Source organism: Accipiter gentilis, chromosome 24 (assembly GCF_929443795.1).
Source record: "Accipiter gentilis chromosome 24, bAccGen1.1, whole genome shotgun sequence".
Lineage (NCBI taxonomy): Eukaryota > Metazoa > Chordata > Aves > Accipitriformes > Accipitridae > Astur > Astur gentilis.
The window spans coordinates 14,451,917-14,468,105 of NC_064903.1; the positions used below are offsets into that span (position 1 = coordinate 14,451,917).

Genomic DNA, 16,189 nt, shown 5'->3' on the forward strand with positions numbered 1-16,189 from the left:
ATTTCTGTACTCTGTCTTCACTTAACATGTAATTGAAAAACCCTTTCATCCTTGTTCTGTTTGGAAATTAAGCCTGTGTTCACTCTGGAAGTCTGTTGTTGCATGTGGATAGATGCCTTATGTCAGCATTTTGCTGTTTGGTATATTTGCGTACATCCTATCATCTTTGTTGCTTTTACTGTATTGTGTTATGGGCAGCATTTTGTGAAAATAAGTACGATTTCTTTTCAGCATATGGTAACCTTAATGTTCTTTTTGTGATTGATACAATAATATCATAATTTCTTGCCTAAGGGCTCAACCTGAGTGATGGTGACATGCCAAGACCCCGAGGAACAGACTACTGCATTTTTAGAAGAGGTGCATGTAATGGGCCAACCCAGCCTTTGAGCTCAAAAGTATAGAAAAATCACTGCCATTATGCAGGCCAATACATATATAAACAGCTGCTTTACATAAGATGGAAAGAAATACAGAGAAGCAAGGTGAATCTCTGAAAAGCACTTAGATATATTCGAAGACAAATATACCAACGTAACACATTAGTTTGAATTATGAGCGTTTCCAGGATTGGGTCAATTAACTCAGAATTAACTCAAATATTTCTTCTACTTCCTTTCACATCTGTCTGTTGAATTGATATCATTAAATTCTACTCAGCAAATTATGATTTTAATGTCTTTGTGATTCACATGACGCATCCCTTGAAATTCTGGTTCTAGAGTTGTCTAATATTCATTAAAATATGCGGAAATACCCTCATAGGTTAGTTCACTTCCCTGAGTAAGAGTAAGAGTAGCATTAAGTTCCCACTTTGTGTTTTTAGCACATGCTGGGAAAGAGGTTTTGATATAATTCATCTGCTTGCATGGTAATTAAATGGAAATTACATTGATGGAAGAGGGGCCACATGCCAATTGCTCTGCATTGCGCTAATTTGCACACTGCCTCATTGACACAATATAACCCTTTTCTGAATGGACAACTCAGAAGCAGAATGGACCCTCACTAGCTTTTCTGCCAAAATTGTCATTAAAGATGCTAATGAGATGAGGGGAATTTGTGCATGAGCCTGTAACGAAGCCTACACTGTGATTATCAATATGTGCTATATCAACAATTTTGGTTTCATGTATTAATTTCAAATATACATTCCATTTTTCCAGCCTCCTTCATGTTTTCTGGTTGTAATAACTCTTGTTGTTGGAAAACTTTACTATTCCTGCAGGAACTCTGGTAAGCACAGTGACAGCAGTGGGTTTAGTGAGCGATCTCTCCTCTGAGATGCTGTCTTGGTTCCTAGATGAAAAAGGTTCAGGACTACAAAGTTCAACAAGTAATGCAAAAACATGAAATACCTAGTTCCTGTATCAACTCTTAGGTACGAGATTTTTATGGGCAAGGCAGGATGGTTGATAAGGTTCTGTTGATTCTCCATTATTTTTTGGGCAGTGTGACTTCTATTGCTGTTGACATGTTGGCAGCAGGCTCTCTTCTCCAGCTGTGCTGGAGTTATCAGGACAGACCAGTTGTTACCCTGACCAATCTGTTTCCACCTTCTGATGTATAATTTTTTTTGCAATGTGTTTATTTTAGGTAAATTTGGGGTGGTTTGATTTTTTTTTTTATAAACACCTATTTCCATCCCCAATCAGAGGCAGCAGCTGAAGAAAAAGATCTCGGGGCTGTTGGGATATGGAAAACGTATGACAGGCTTTTACCATACCTATTTGGCACCCACTGGGATGCAGAAGACTGTAAATGCGTGTCTGACACCTATGAATACTGATGGCTGTTTTTAAGAGGCAGCAGAGCTCTGTCCTTATGTCCATGCATTTGTTCTGAATGGTAACTACTTCTCACTCCGCTATTTAAATTTTGAATTTGTTGGGTAAAATTTTGAATTTGCCAGTTAAGCCTTTGTTCATTCCTTCTTATCAGCTGATCTGAAGTAAACGGAAAGAGATTGCTTTTTAACACAGCAGAAGCCAGAAGTTGTGTGTCTACTGTTAAAATCTAGGTAGCTGTCTCCACCCAAGATGCACAACAGCAGAACAAGCTTATTTGTTTGATATAACATGGCAAGTTGATGTTGACAAGCATAAACATAGGAAAAACAACTTCCAGGATGAAGTCCTTTAAACATACCCTTTACATCTTACGTTATCTACTTTCCATAATGATTTTTCCAAGTTTTTCCTAGATCATATTGGGATAAGTACCTCTTGTATCTTGAGAGTAACTAGTTCTACTATGGCACTCATATGACTCATTTACATTTGTTAAATCTATGGCAACACTTATTTTATTACGTTTTGGTAGATTATTATGTTAACACATTATTTTATTATCATAGTTACCACTGGTTTTGATTTGTAATCAAGTGCAAGATTACACTGTAATAATGGTATAACCATGATAATAAAATAACGTTGCACTTGATTACAAAGCAAAAACAAGTCTATCAAAAAACCCAGTGGTATAACTTAACTAAATATCATTTCTTTAGTTTCCTTTTCCACCTCATGAGACCACTATAATTTTCTGGGTAATAGTGATCTTTCTAATATATCAGTACGCCCACACTTCATTTATCCATATTAAATTAAACTTCTACTTCATGTTAATGGAACTTACAATAGGCCTATAATTTCTGCAAAACTCAAAAATAAAGGAGTACAACTGTACCCAGATGGTGGTCATATGTTAAGTTTCACTTTTCCTCTGATGTTACCCATCTGGAATATGTTCCACATGCCGAAACAGTGTTATGGGAAACGGGATCAACTCGTCCTGCATTGCTGTTTTCAACCCAGACCTTCTCAGGATTCAAAACTGCGTACCTGCATCATTTGTCAGAGAGGGACATAAAGTCAGGCAGGATTGATGTTGCTGCCTTTTTGTTTTCTTTTTGGCTGAGGGATGTCACCTGAATTCCAGGATGTGAGGATGAAGGTACACCTGTTGGCATAGTCTGAGGCATTTCTAAATCTTTGGATCTGTAAAGAAAGCTGTGCCGAGTTGACTCTTCCGTGTCCTCATGCAGCAGTTTGACAACAATCTGGCATCTTATAGGCTGTAAGTGCTGCAGTATTTAAGGACCATAATCTAAGATTAAATCTTTTTCCAACTTCAAGTCTTTTATAGTAGACTCTGTTAGTAGTGAGCAGTTTTAATTAGTAACAAGTTGTGTACAAAATGCTTACAATAATGCAAATTCTTAACATCATATTACATGGTTTGACAAGCTGGGCTGTCACACCGAATAACAAATTGGTTGCTTGGAGTCAAAGGCTGATTTAAAATCACACTGCATTAGGCCGGCTGGGGGGGTATCAGCTCTGCCCGGTGGGCATGGGCTGAGCGGGGGTACAGAAGCCCCATGCTGCTCAAGAGGGACGGTGCAGCTTTGGCTGAATGCAACCCTCCCAGACTCCTGCTTTCCCAGGGTTGCTTTGGGTGCTCGGGTGCTGGTGACAGGGTAACCTGCCCTGTTCATGGCAAGGGGGCTTGGGATGAGCTAGTCTTCCCTGAGTATCATACCCAGATGGGAGGTTGGTTCCCAGCCTGGCTGAATAAATCAAATCCTACAGCAGGGCCAGGAGATGAGTCTCTCAGCTGTAGCACTGGCTGCTCCTGGGCTGATGACAGAATGAGCCTGCAGACCTCTGCAGATGAGAAAGGAAGAAATACTGCAACATGCTGAGGTGAAGTCCACAAGCCTTCTTCCCTCCGAGGCTTAATGTAGAGACATCCCCAGATTGTAATTCTGTGCATACTTCCCCACGGAGAGGTTTGATTAAACATGAGCCCTTAAAGTTCATATTTTCTTGCAGTGATACAAGTGGAGCAGATCACACCAGGGGCTCTCCACTCGCATGTCCATGTCCTGCAGGTGTCTGGGCTGTCTAGGAAAGCCTCCTATGCCACTGACGGAGAAACGGGCTTTCCAACAGGCACCACACTGTCCAACTTATCTGCCAATGAAGCTTCCGGACCTAGTCCTGCTGTGGAAAATTATTTTCCAGGCCTGTGAAAGGAGCCTCTGGGGTTCCTATGGCCTGGAAATATGGGGAAACATCTAAGTATTGTGGGATAACAGGGTGAAGAAGTGGGGAAGGACAGCTGGGTAATTAGGATTGACTGTGGAGGGAAGGGGGCTCCAGACTTCAAAACACTGTAGAGGAATACAAAGACTACTGAAATATGATTTTCAAGTGTTGTGCAAGATTTGAGAAGAGCTCAAGTATTTAAGTAACTTGGACTAGTTTAGCTGCACTTGTTTGCTTCATCTCATTTCTACATCCTACTCCTCAGTTAAAAGAATGTTATCAGCAAAATTTCCCCCAAAGTGTAAGCCTGGGTTGTACCACTACAAGAATCCTGGTGGATAACTGTACATTTCTGGGTGTAGTCTGAGGGTTGTTTGCACATTCGCATGGTTCAGCAGGTTATTCCTATCGAGTATAGAATTGATTAGCAATACATGCATTTTCTAGATTGTTATTAGAATTATTTAATTAAATATCTGAACCTTGGTTGCATACTGGATGAATTCTGTTCCACTCCTGTTTCATGGACGGACAGTGATTCTTTGTTGCATTGCCTTTTAATCGGGGTGGGTTGCACGCGCATGGATTGCTATGCTGAGTTGCTGCATGGTGGCCGTTAAATTCCTAGAAAATGGTGGTGCTTGCTCACATGTTCACAGACTTCCTTGGCATTCCTGCATATGTAATAGTGTTCATTAGCAAATTATTTCCTTGAGAAAGCCACTGAAGGTGCTGTTCTATCACCTTTCAGGCTCCTACAGTGAAAGTTTCCAATGTGACAAACTCCAGCCTGACGCCTCTCCTGTAAGGAAAGATGTATCTGTTCTTGGTCAGAAGCAGCCTGAGCATGGTGGCAGGAATGCTTTGCAAGCAGGAGGTTTCCATCTAAGGTATTCAGTGACAGGACAGTAGATGGCACTCAAGGATATGGAGCAGATTTTTGAGGCTTCTTAGCAACCCCCAAATAATTGCTTTTTACAGGGGCTTCTGTGGAGCACTCTCATGCTGGCATTTCTACCTGTACAGTCACGAAGAATCAGAGATGGCCATTGGCTTGGAGAAACCTAAACAGGGAATGCGTTTTGCAAGTCCTCTGCTCTAAGAAATAGCAGAAATGGAAATAAACATTTGTGAGCATGACCAAAATACAGCTTATTTCCCTTGCTTGAAGTGATTTCTTGCTCTTATCAGTCTCACCTACTGCTTATACTGGCTTTTAACCTCATCAGAGAAGCAAACTGTGACTCACTGGCATGAAGTTCGGCCAGACAATTGACCCACTGTCCCTAATAGCTTTCCTGCTGTTGAGGAAGGTGCACTGTACAGTAAGAAGGAAAGCTGACTCATTGAACTACTTCGATATCCCTAAATTCATCAAAGCACTTGAGTGTGGGTTGCACTTCCCATTGGCATTAGACTGGTGCAAGCACAGCGCTGCCCTGAACGAGGGCTGAAATGGTGGTTTTATACTGGTCACATCCAGCAGCCTGTGAGCAAATGAGAGGCAAAATCACTGCTGCTTTTCAAACTGCAGATCTTGCTTTGGCCTCACATTATGCTTTTTATCCCAAGATGCAATTCTTTACTTCCCCCCACATAGGGGGAAAAAAATACTGGCTGGCTGCACAAGGTATACCAGACTAACGAAACTCCTGAAAACAGCTGCATCTGTGTGCTCAAAGTTAATGCTAGTGATTTGCAGAAGTTGGTATAGGGTAAGTATGTCAATTCTTATTAAATTGGCTGTCTTCCTGAAATATTTAGTAAAAGCATTGGCTAGTTAAAGATGACAGACCTGTGCTCTCTGAATACAGAACCCTTTACATCAAATGAAGGAAATCCTTATTATGTCTCTTTCTGAAGTCAGACATTTTATCAGGATTTGGAGGCCAGTTTGTTCAGGTGCATTGCCAGAAGGGAGCCCGAGCTGAGAAGGAGGATTAATCCCAAGTAGGCTCCCAGACAGCTGTCAGGATGGCACGGACATCTGAATTGTCACTGACTTATGTTGAAATCAAACCTATAAAGAAAGATCTAAAAAAATCCCCTCTGTATGATTTTGTGTCCTGGCCCCAGAGGCAGTCCTAGGGTCAAGCCATGGTCTAAACTTTATTTGATATTAGAAACTCTGCGTTCGAGCAGATGCCTTCTTTGTTCCAACTAAGGAACTGCTCAGCAGCCAGCTGTTATCTGAATAAGGCCACATCATTTTCAATTCCGAATTTTAGTTTTCTCAAATGACCTGTATGTTTTGGCAGCTATTTCTCGTGCTAATGGATCTTTTTCAGTTTCATCAAAACTAGGGAAAACCACCTGTTATGGTCACATGCTTATGCACTTTTTTATGAAACAGGTGTTTTGGAAAATATTTCTATTTTTACATTTAGAAGGTATTCATTTGGGGTCTGTGTTTGCTTGTGGGCTTATTTTCCAGTGTGGTGTTCATTCAACTGTTGTTTTATTAGTTGTTTAAATAATGGGTGAAGGATGAGCCATAACCTCTATGAAAGAAATTAAAGGAGAGGCCACTGTTCTGCTGTTGTGCTGACATACAGAACATCAGTAAAAGAATGTTTACTGGTGTGAATATTTTATCAGACTCTGGTTTCCTTTAGATAAAGTATTATGAAGAATTTGTATCTCAGAATTGTGTGAAGAGATTGTATCTCTGTTGGAATTAAAATTCTGTAGGGAACCCAAAGTTGGTGATACAATTAAATTAATTGTACCATTGCCCCGTTAACTGTCTGTATCACTCAATGTAAAAATTCCAGATGCAGCTACAGATGCTTAAACTGTGAGCAAAGAACATTATCGACCCTAGAAATTTTTCCTCTCAGCTGCAGTTTCCTTCAACTATAGTTTTAGTCTCTGCCAATAAATGAAAAGATGAATGTAACACATGGATTCATAGAATGAGAGACCTCACCAGAATAATTTGATTTTTCCATAAGAGAAGAGAAGCTGCCTTTGGGATGGCAACAGCGTTCTCTATGTTTTCTTCTTAGCAAACATCCCATTTTATTAGCCGGGTTGTTTTAAGTATAGTATGTGATAAAGCTGGCTCCTTGCATTTAAAATATTACTTAAATGATATTAGAGCCGCCTTTCCCTACATCAGATAATTACATCCATTCTGGCTTTAAATTTGCTTCTTTCTTACAAGTCCTGTCAAGACTGCAAGTCATTGCCATACTAGATAGAAAGGAAAATCTAACACAGATATTTAAAATTCTCAAAACAGCATAATGGGTGCAATTGTTTAATTTGCAATAATACAGAGTCACATCAATTAATCACTGTAACTTGTGAGGCAAGAACCAAAAGACCTTTGGAGGCATATCCAGCTCCACCGTGGTGTCCCTTGATGGTGGGGGGTTTCCAAAGGAGACCACACTGTTCTGTGCCCATTGCCTACTGCTCCCTGCCCCAGGGCCACTTGTGCCATGCTGATGGCTCCATCTGGTAAAAAACGAATAGCTCAGAGGAAAATTGAAGCTCAGGAATGGTGGCACAGCCTGGTTTGGATGTGATTGGTGGCACAGACTCAAGGAAATCCTCTGTGTGGTATTGCGCTATGGCAAAATAGCATCTTCTAGGTGCAGAGGTTGGAGTCAAGTGCAGGGTGCCGGCAGTGGTCTCACAAACACTGTGTCTGGACAGAGCGTCACCCTCCTTTTCATACTTGGTGGTCTCTTTCACCCTCTTAGCCATCATATGACCTGAGAGCCCATCCTCTGCTGAGCATCTCTTGGGACCCTCAAGCCTTTTTTGACTTGCAGCATTCAAGAATACAGTCCTTTTCCTAAAAGGCATCTTCATTCTTTGTGTGTAGGTTATGTCCCTGTGCTTGGCTGTGCTAGGATATGTGCTATTTAAGTGATCCAGACAACTTTAGGATAGCCTTTTTTTCCTCTAGAAGAATGCAGGCTAGAAACTTAAAGGTAAACTCAATTTCTCATGTAACCCAGCACCCAGGAGTTCAATATGTCAGAAAAACATTAAATTCCACTCTATTGATGATAAAATTGGAAGCATTGGCAGTGCTGCCCTTGAGACCAGGAGTTCCTCTAGCCAGGAAGCTTGTTCTGCACGTGTGCAATCCCTTCTGTGGATGTGCTGGTAATCGCTGAGGACCCTGGAGGGCCAAGCAAGACGTTCTGTACTTCTCAGGCATGATGGAGATTTTTAACATTCTTGGCTGTGTGACTCTCAGGGTGATATGGATGTCTCGGAGACATTTGTCTGTGTAAATCTGAAAGAAATAAATTGGCAAAAAAAGAGAGAACATAGCTTTACACTTACTGATGTGGTATTTCAGGCTAAGAAATACTTTATTTCCTAGATAAGAGCAAGGGAAGAGAATAATTTAAATTCTTTCATTCCCTTGGGAATAATGCAATGCAGTAATGTTAAAACTGTATGTAATTGCTTTCTATTTTTGTAAAGCCTGTGGCAGCTATGAAACTTTAAAGTGAATACTGGAAAGTCTGGTTAGTATAAAATGCTTCAGTGGCAGTATGTTAATGGCGCAATGGGGGTTAAAAGACTTCTAGCAGCGGGCAAGGGTAGGCTTTTTGCCACAGCCCACAGCAGTAGATTTCTCTGGAACGTGTGAAAGAATCCTCAAAAGCTACGAAATCTTCAGAAAGTGACAGCTTTTGGGTACGTCTTCTGGGTTGCTCTTTCCCATCGCCTGCATGCTGCTCTGAGTTACTCAGGGAAACCTGAGCGAACGCTGCTGTTGAGTATTGCACTCTTCTTCTCCTCATTTTGAAAGGCCGAACCCCCATTTCTCAGGGAATTAGGTGAGACTTCTCCTGGATTTTTGTCGTTGACCTTTCTGAGAGTCAGAGCACTACATAGAGCAGTATATCAGTGTATGGCCGGGAACAGGTCCATGGCAGCTAGAGGATGATCAAGAGGTGCTTCAGGCACATGCTGTGTTCCCATGTTAACTGCTTGGATTTTATGCTTTGTACTGGGATTAAGATTCATTCAAACATAATGATTTCCTACCGGTTTTAGTCCAATTCGTTCAAGACCTACTAGTAGTTAAAGCAAAACATAAATGCAGTAACTATCAGGACCCTCAAAGGAGAAATATTACATGTATTTTAGTTTTTGGCCAAGCCAATGAACAATGTTAAAAAAGGCTGTATTTGAACAGATAAGCATCTCTAGTTCTTATTCTGCACCTCTTAGCTCTGGGGTTTTTTATATATATATATGCATATATATATACACACACATTATATATATGTGTGTGCCTGTATGTGTGTGTGTGTATATATGTGTAAAAAGTCATCATGAGACTAAAAGACAAAATATACCCTTATTCTTCCTGTGTGATTTTGAAGGGTGGTTTTTACCCTTTTATCCATCCCGATAGATATAAAGCACTGGCTAAACACAACAAATGTGTTCTGAAGCCCTTTCCAAGTTCCTGTTCATGGTTGGAAAAGAAATGATTGCTGCAGCTTACTGTGAATTTGCCATGAAAAATTTCTGAAGCTACAGGGATGAATTTTACATAACTCTTCACCTTGTTGTGGTCTAAGCAGGTATTTTGCCACCCTTATTCCAGATTTGTCCCAAGTGTTACACTGCATATTCCCAGGAGGTGTTCTGAGGCAGATTGTGCTATAAAAGTATTAAATATGTACAAGCAATAGACACTTTTTAAAATGTAAATATAGTGAGCCAGTTCATTTGTAGCGTAGAGTGTGTTTGTATGTGTACACACAACTCCTGTCTGCTCCAGCTTAGCACAAAAAGCTGGGTAAAGGTCATGAGATTTTGTTCGAGGCTTTGGGGAGAGGGAAGGGGGTTTGCATCAGCCTCCATCCATTCTGCAGTCTCATAGTTTCTTTTCAGCCACAGGTTTGTTTTTTTCAGTTCAGCCATTCTCCTACAGTCTGGACTAATTCTGTTTTACCATTCAACGTAATTAATTTTGCTTCCATTTGCTGTGTTTTGGATTATTCAGTCACCTCCTGCTGCAGTGGCTGGTAATTTTGACTCTCATGCAGTGAACAGCACAATGACCACAATAACAGTGTTATACAACACTTTTTACCCATATGCATAAAACCTCTGACAAAAGTGATTAAATTTCATTGTTGCCATCTTTCTTGATGGAAAGCACAAAAAATTTAAGGGAACTCTCATCTGACAGAAAATTAGCTACACACAGAGATGGTCTGTGACTTTGCCAAAATATTTTTGAGTTTCTGTATTTTGCTGCCAACAGTTTGTGCCCATCTCAGCTGTTCAGTGACACACTGGAACTGTGGTTTGCTTTTTCATCCCAGTGCAGGAGATGAAATCCCACCTATGGACCATGACACCTGCTTAAATATGAGAGTTTGACCCATGTTTCTCGTGAAGAATGACAGCATCTCAGGTTCCATGGGATGCTATTCAGCGTTGGAGGCTGAAGCGATATACACAGGCATTCTGCAGAAGTTTCCTTCCAGGATTTCATACACAGTGGTTTTATCCTGATCAGAGCCAGAAGCTAACTCTGATCTAAAAGTAATATATTGCAATAGTATTCTATACACTTTTCTCTATTAATTTGTTCAGTGTAAACTTCTGGCATCCACAGAATGCCTGAACGCAAAAAAATCTGCAGTTTGATTACACACTGGCTAAAGAAATATTGCCTTTTGTTCCGACCTGCTGGATTCATCTAATCCCTTCAGCGCTCTCCTGTCTGGTCTACCAGCCAGTGCATTAAATATATGACTGATTTTAAGGGCACAGAATAATTCAAGGTACAAACGTCAGAGTTTCTTACAAAGAATTTGGTTTTTCCTTACCCAGGTGTTTAGTACTGTTTCATTCTTTCTGGAGCCAAATTTGGACTGAGATGCATGCTTTCCATTGGAAATGCAATTACTAAAGCTTAGGAGTGCTGGGGTCCAAGAATTTATTTCACTCAGTCATCTGCACTTCTAAATATACGGTAATCGCTACTCTTTGTGTATGAAATGAGAGAAAATAGAACAAATTAGAGAAATGTTACCTTCTGCAGATAGAGTATTTCTGAGGATAAGATTGTTTTAAAGGTATAACATTGTTAACTGAATTGATTTTTAATTCTTGTTTGCATCTTGGCACAGTCACAGGGCACATTTCCTATGTTTTGTACATTTATTTGAAACAGAATTAGAATAAACTTTTCTCTTATGTATAAATTACTGGCTTTGTAGGCTGTGTAGGTGTTTTTCAAATGCACACACCATGCTTACTTATAAGTAATTGCATTTCAAGATAGGATATGTATTATGCCCTTCCTATCAAGGTATAGCCATGTGTTACAAGCTGCCATTCTACAAATTTCCAGAGTGACATTTTATTACTGCAGATCATTTTAGGAGACTTCCTGAGAAAGTAAAATATCTCCTCATATAACTGCCTTTTCAGGTAGAAGCATAACGGAGTGCCTTGGGACAGTAAAGACTAAAAGGATTAGCCATTAGGAGGGCTCTTACATCACCTTTATCTTCAAAGACATCCTGACAGTTTGCCCGGGCAGAAATTCTGGGCAACATTACTTTGATCTGTTGGTGGCTGTGGTTCCTGCGGCGCCAGGGCTGACAGCAGGCAACACCTACTAACCTCACACCATGGGTATGAACATTTACTGTCGTCTTTGCTCCTGCTAATTTTTTGGTCGTAATGCTGTTGCCTAGTTCACATCAATAGCAGAAGTTGTTCCAGGGGGAATCAGTCATGGGAAGTGTTCGGGTAGCTTGAAGGAAGAAGTAAGAGAAGCTATTCATCATTCAATAATGCTGAAAAGGTGGTTGCTGTAGAAACCTTTTCCAGGTCTAGCAAATGTCAAGAATCAGTTTGTACCCACTGCAGCACCATAGATCAGATTGGAGATGCTCCCACGCACAGGGACCCTGGAGGCCTGGCGTTCCTTTCTGGAGACACCAGAGATTTCCTGGCCTTCTGCCTGATGGGGGGAGCAGCCATCCCCATCCCCATCCCCCTGTGCAGAGACTGCTGCACAGTCACAATTGCCCCATGCATATTCACAGGGACTGCTTCATCCAGCAGGGTACGCTCCCCGGTGCTTTTCTCTGGTCTTGTGCTCATAGCTCATTTCAGCCTGTATGAGAAAGCTGGCTCTAGCAACTCAGAGGCAGAAGTAGCAAGGGATAAAGCGTGACTGAATGTGTTTTAGCTTGGACTGGCAGCAAAAGCCTGGGGCTGAACAGGGAGCACGGCTACCACTTGAAGGAGATCAGACTTGTTCTTCCCTGGAGCATTCACGGAGGCATCATTGAAGACCCAGCAAATCAGAGCTAAAGCTCTGAGCTCAATTGCAGGTTGATAGCAACGATGTCCTAAGCTATTGCAAAGTGTGAACAAGAGCAGGAGGTGCAGAATTTGATCGTAGCTTCATAAAGGGGCTGAGTCATAATTTAACCGAGTTCAATTCATTTCTACAGCAGAGGCGCCTTTTAAAGTAAAGATGCTCCAGTCACAAAGGGCTTTACTTATGTGCTGGTTTTGGCTGGGATAGAGTTAATTTTCTTCATAGTAGCTGGTATGGGGCTATGTTTTGGATTTGTGCTGAAAACAGTGTTGATAATACAGGGACGTTTTCGTTACTGCTGAGCAGTGCTTACAGAGTGAAGGTCTTTTCTGCTTCTCACCCCACCCCACCAGCGAGTAGGCTGGGGGAGCGCAAGGAGCTGGGATGGGACACAGCTGGGACAGCTGACCCCAACTGACCAAAGGGATATTCCAGACTAAAGCATGTCATGCTCAGCCTATAAATGTGGGGGAAGACGAAGGAGGCAAGGGGACACTCAGAGTGACGGTGTTTGTCTTCCCAAGTAACCACTATGCATGATGGAGCCCTGCTTTCCTGGAGATGGCTGAACACCTGCCTGCCGATGGGCAGTGGTGAACGAATTCCTTGTTTTGCTTTGCTTGTGTGTGCAGCTTTTGCTTTACCTAGTAAACTGTCTTTATCTCAACTGACAAGTTTTCTCACTTTTACTCTTCTGATTCTCTTCCCCATCCCACCAGGGTTAGGGAGTGAGTGAGCAGCTGTGTGGGACTTAGTTGCTGGCCATGGTTAAGTCTTGACAACTTAGTTCCCTTTGATAAGAACTTCTTAAATGCTTGCTGCTTTGGATTTCAGTCGAATTGCAGTCCATCTAGTAGAGGTGGTGCAAACTTGCTGAAATAAATGGTTTATCTCCCCAGAGCTGAGGTCTTGTGTGTGGGTTTCATGAGTTACTTTGCACTTCTTCTGTGGGTTTCCCATTGGTAAAATGAGCTAATGTGTCCATCTCATTCTCCTGTGCTCTTTGTGAAGGGTTCCTGGGCTTCACTGAGACAATTCGTAATAATTTGCTCTGGTTCAGTTCATCTCGGGTTTCTGCATGTAAGGTATCCTGGGTCTCTCTTGGCTGGGTAATTTGTTTCAAAATATGCTTTCTGAGACTAACGTTTCTCCCTTTCCATTCAAGATCAGTAGGATGGAGCTGCATCGTTCTTAATATAACATTGATTCTGCAGAGTGATGTTTCTGATCATTGGGGTAAACTTCAAGATTGCTTTAGATATCCATGTTCTGAATGAAGACACAAGAACATCTCATTATTCAACTATTATGAAGTCTCTCGTGTTTTCAGCTTCTGTCGATACTGTTGATTTATTTTGATAAGTGGGTTAGAAGCCCAGAGCTTGGCAGGACACATTACTGATCTCACGCAATCCATTCTGGGCATTAACATAGGAGTATCATTCACAAATCAACTTTCTCTGAACTTTAATTTGAATACCAGTGCTCCTTGAGGATCTTTCTGGGTCACTTTTATTCTCAAGCTGTACTTCAGCACTGAGTAAACTGATTAATAAATGCAGGCATCCAAATTAGCTGCGTGCCAGCTGCTGTCAGATGTAGCTATCTAGTCTGTTCAGTTTGCTGGCATACTTGTTTCTGTAAAGAGTAATACTCAGCTCTGTCTACCTTCAAAACAGTTTTCAAATTTCAGCCATTCAATCCCAGCTGCTCTGTAAGGAGGCAAGTATTCCTCTGTTATTAAGGCACACTGCCCGGGGAGAATATTTAAGGTGAAGTAGTGTCATTTAGCTAGTTGTTAGAGTGTGTAGAAAAACTGTCTGCTACCTTTCTACTCAGCAGACAAACTGAGAAGTACATATCAAGAGAGCTTTAGAAAGCATCTGAGTGAAGTTAATGCCACATAGTGCTATGCAATCCATGAAAAGAATGTGATGAGGCAATTACAAATGAATGGAATATTTGATTTTGTAAAGATATGGGGGAAAGGTTCAGAGGGAGTAACAGAGCTAGAACGGTCACTTGGAGGCACTGCCAACTTAATGTTCCTTTGCTTTTAGCTACTGGTCATGGAAAACAGATGTGTGGGAAATGGCTACGGGTTTATGGAGTGACCGGAGCCAGAGACTGCCTCAAGAGAGGTCCCATGAAAGGTTTCTTTGTCCACTCCACATGCACGTGCCCCTTACTGGTATCGTAGAGTTAACATATCCCAGTGGTTTCTCAGAAATGATGGCCTAGCTTCCCAAATTATTTCCTTTTCTTTTTTCCTTTCATTTCTTTTCTCTCTATGTTTCAGATTATGCTTGGCCTTTGCCTAAACAGTTGTGCCCTATATGGATTTCCCTAGATGTGCTCTTTTCAACTGCATCTATTATGCATCTCTGTGCCATCTCTCTTGATCGGTATGTAGCAATACGCAATCCCATTGAGCACAGCCGCTTCAATTCCCGCACCAAGGCTATTATGAAAATTGCTGCAGTTTGGACCATATCCATAGGTAAGCAATGCGGCTCACGATCTTAACTGTGTCTTAATGAATAATAGTGTTACTCCAATTTTCACTTAGGATTTTTTAAGAGGATACTCAAATTAATTTACCTGGCCTGCATGCCTGAATATAATAAATGATTACTGGGAAATAGATGTCTTCCATTGCGGTTGGTCAGTGACCAAAATAAGCAGTCATTTTTCAGAATACCACCGCTTTCAATGCTGAAGCATTGCTGCTGTGTACATATCAATATGCCGATAATGACGGTAACACAGACAAATGGTACTATAAAACTGCTGTGTAAACAAAGCAGAAAATAGCATTAGCAAAGACTCTGGAAGGAAAACGCAGCCAGTACAAATGACATGTCTACACTGCAGTTAAACTCAGTGGTGGTGGTTTAAGTAAAGCAGCACAGAACGGAAGGCAGGCTAACAGCGAGGTATTTACTGCTCTTGCGCAGGCTTTATAGCCTATATTATACTCTGCCGCAGCTGGATTGCTGCTACTACTGAGCTAGCAAGTTTGAAGTCATAGTAAATGAGGACTGGACATAAAAGAAGCCACTTTTGTATCACTTTGATACAAAGCAATAAACACAGCAGCAGTAAAATAAGGAAGAAAAAGCAAAATGACAGCAAGATGACTCTGTAATATCAGGAATTTTATGTGAAGAAAAACATTTTTGGGGGAATTCTTTCAATGTGCTTTATAGAAGAGACATTTGAGCCAGTGTCAGAAGAATTGTACAACCACTTCCCTCAGCTGTATTGCCTTTTTTTCTTGAATAAAATGCAGTCCTACAAAGATTTAACATTTAACTTTTCTTTTATAAAGCGGTTGTCACTTTCAGTGCTGTACTGCAAGGAAAAGCATGTTTCAGGTGCTTGAACTTCTCTTGAGTTTTGCCTGCTTTGGAAATGGAATATAATACTGCATGTCTGGGTGCTGCAGGGGCTACTTTTGAAGAAGCTTGCCATGGAAAAAGGCTATGGAAAAAGAAAAAAAAAATAGGGAAACATACCTTCTCTCCTTCTCTCCTCATGAATATAACAAGAACACCTGTTAGAAGCAAATTTTCATGTGCCATAGGCCTGCTACAGTTCCTCTAGGTAATACAGTGACATTTCATTTGGTTTAATCAATTCATTTAAGATTTCTTTTTTAAATTATTATTTTAAACTCTGTGCTACCTGTTTGGCATAGGAAAGAAAGCTGCTGAACTCAGTGCATAAGCAGTCACATGTGAACAACTTCACGTGCGCGATACTTGGGCTTGATTTGCACGGACAGTTCAGAGTCGGCGCA

At 41.1% G+C, this 16,189-nt stretch overlaps 1 protein-coding gene across 30 annotated transcripts in view; it reads left to right on the forward strand.

Moving 5' to 3' along the window:
- HTR2C (5-hydroxytryptamine receptor 2C) overlaps positions 1-16,189 on the forward strand; it is a 119,132-nt gene that overhangs the window by 67,895 nt on the left and 35,048 nt on the right. For 29 of the 30 annotated variants that reach the window (XR_007509421.1, XR_007509415.1, XR_007509419.1 and 26 more), the window contains one exon: positions 14,687-14,887. The exons of the other annotated variant lie outside the window; for it this stretch is intronic. Coding sequence is in view for 1 of the 29 variants with exons in the window: in XM_049827534.1 (XP_049683491.1) it covers positions 14,687-14,887 (201 nt within the window). In the remaining 28 variants the exon portion in view is untranslated. The remainder of the gene's footprint in view (positions 1-14,686; positions 14,888-16,189) is intronic. 30 annotated transcript variants of the gene reach the window in all.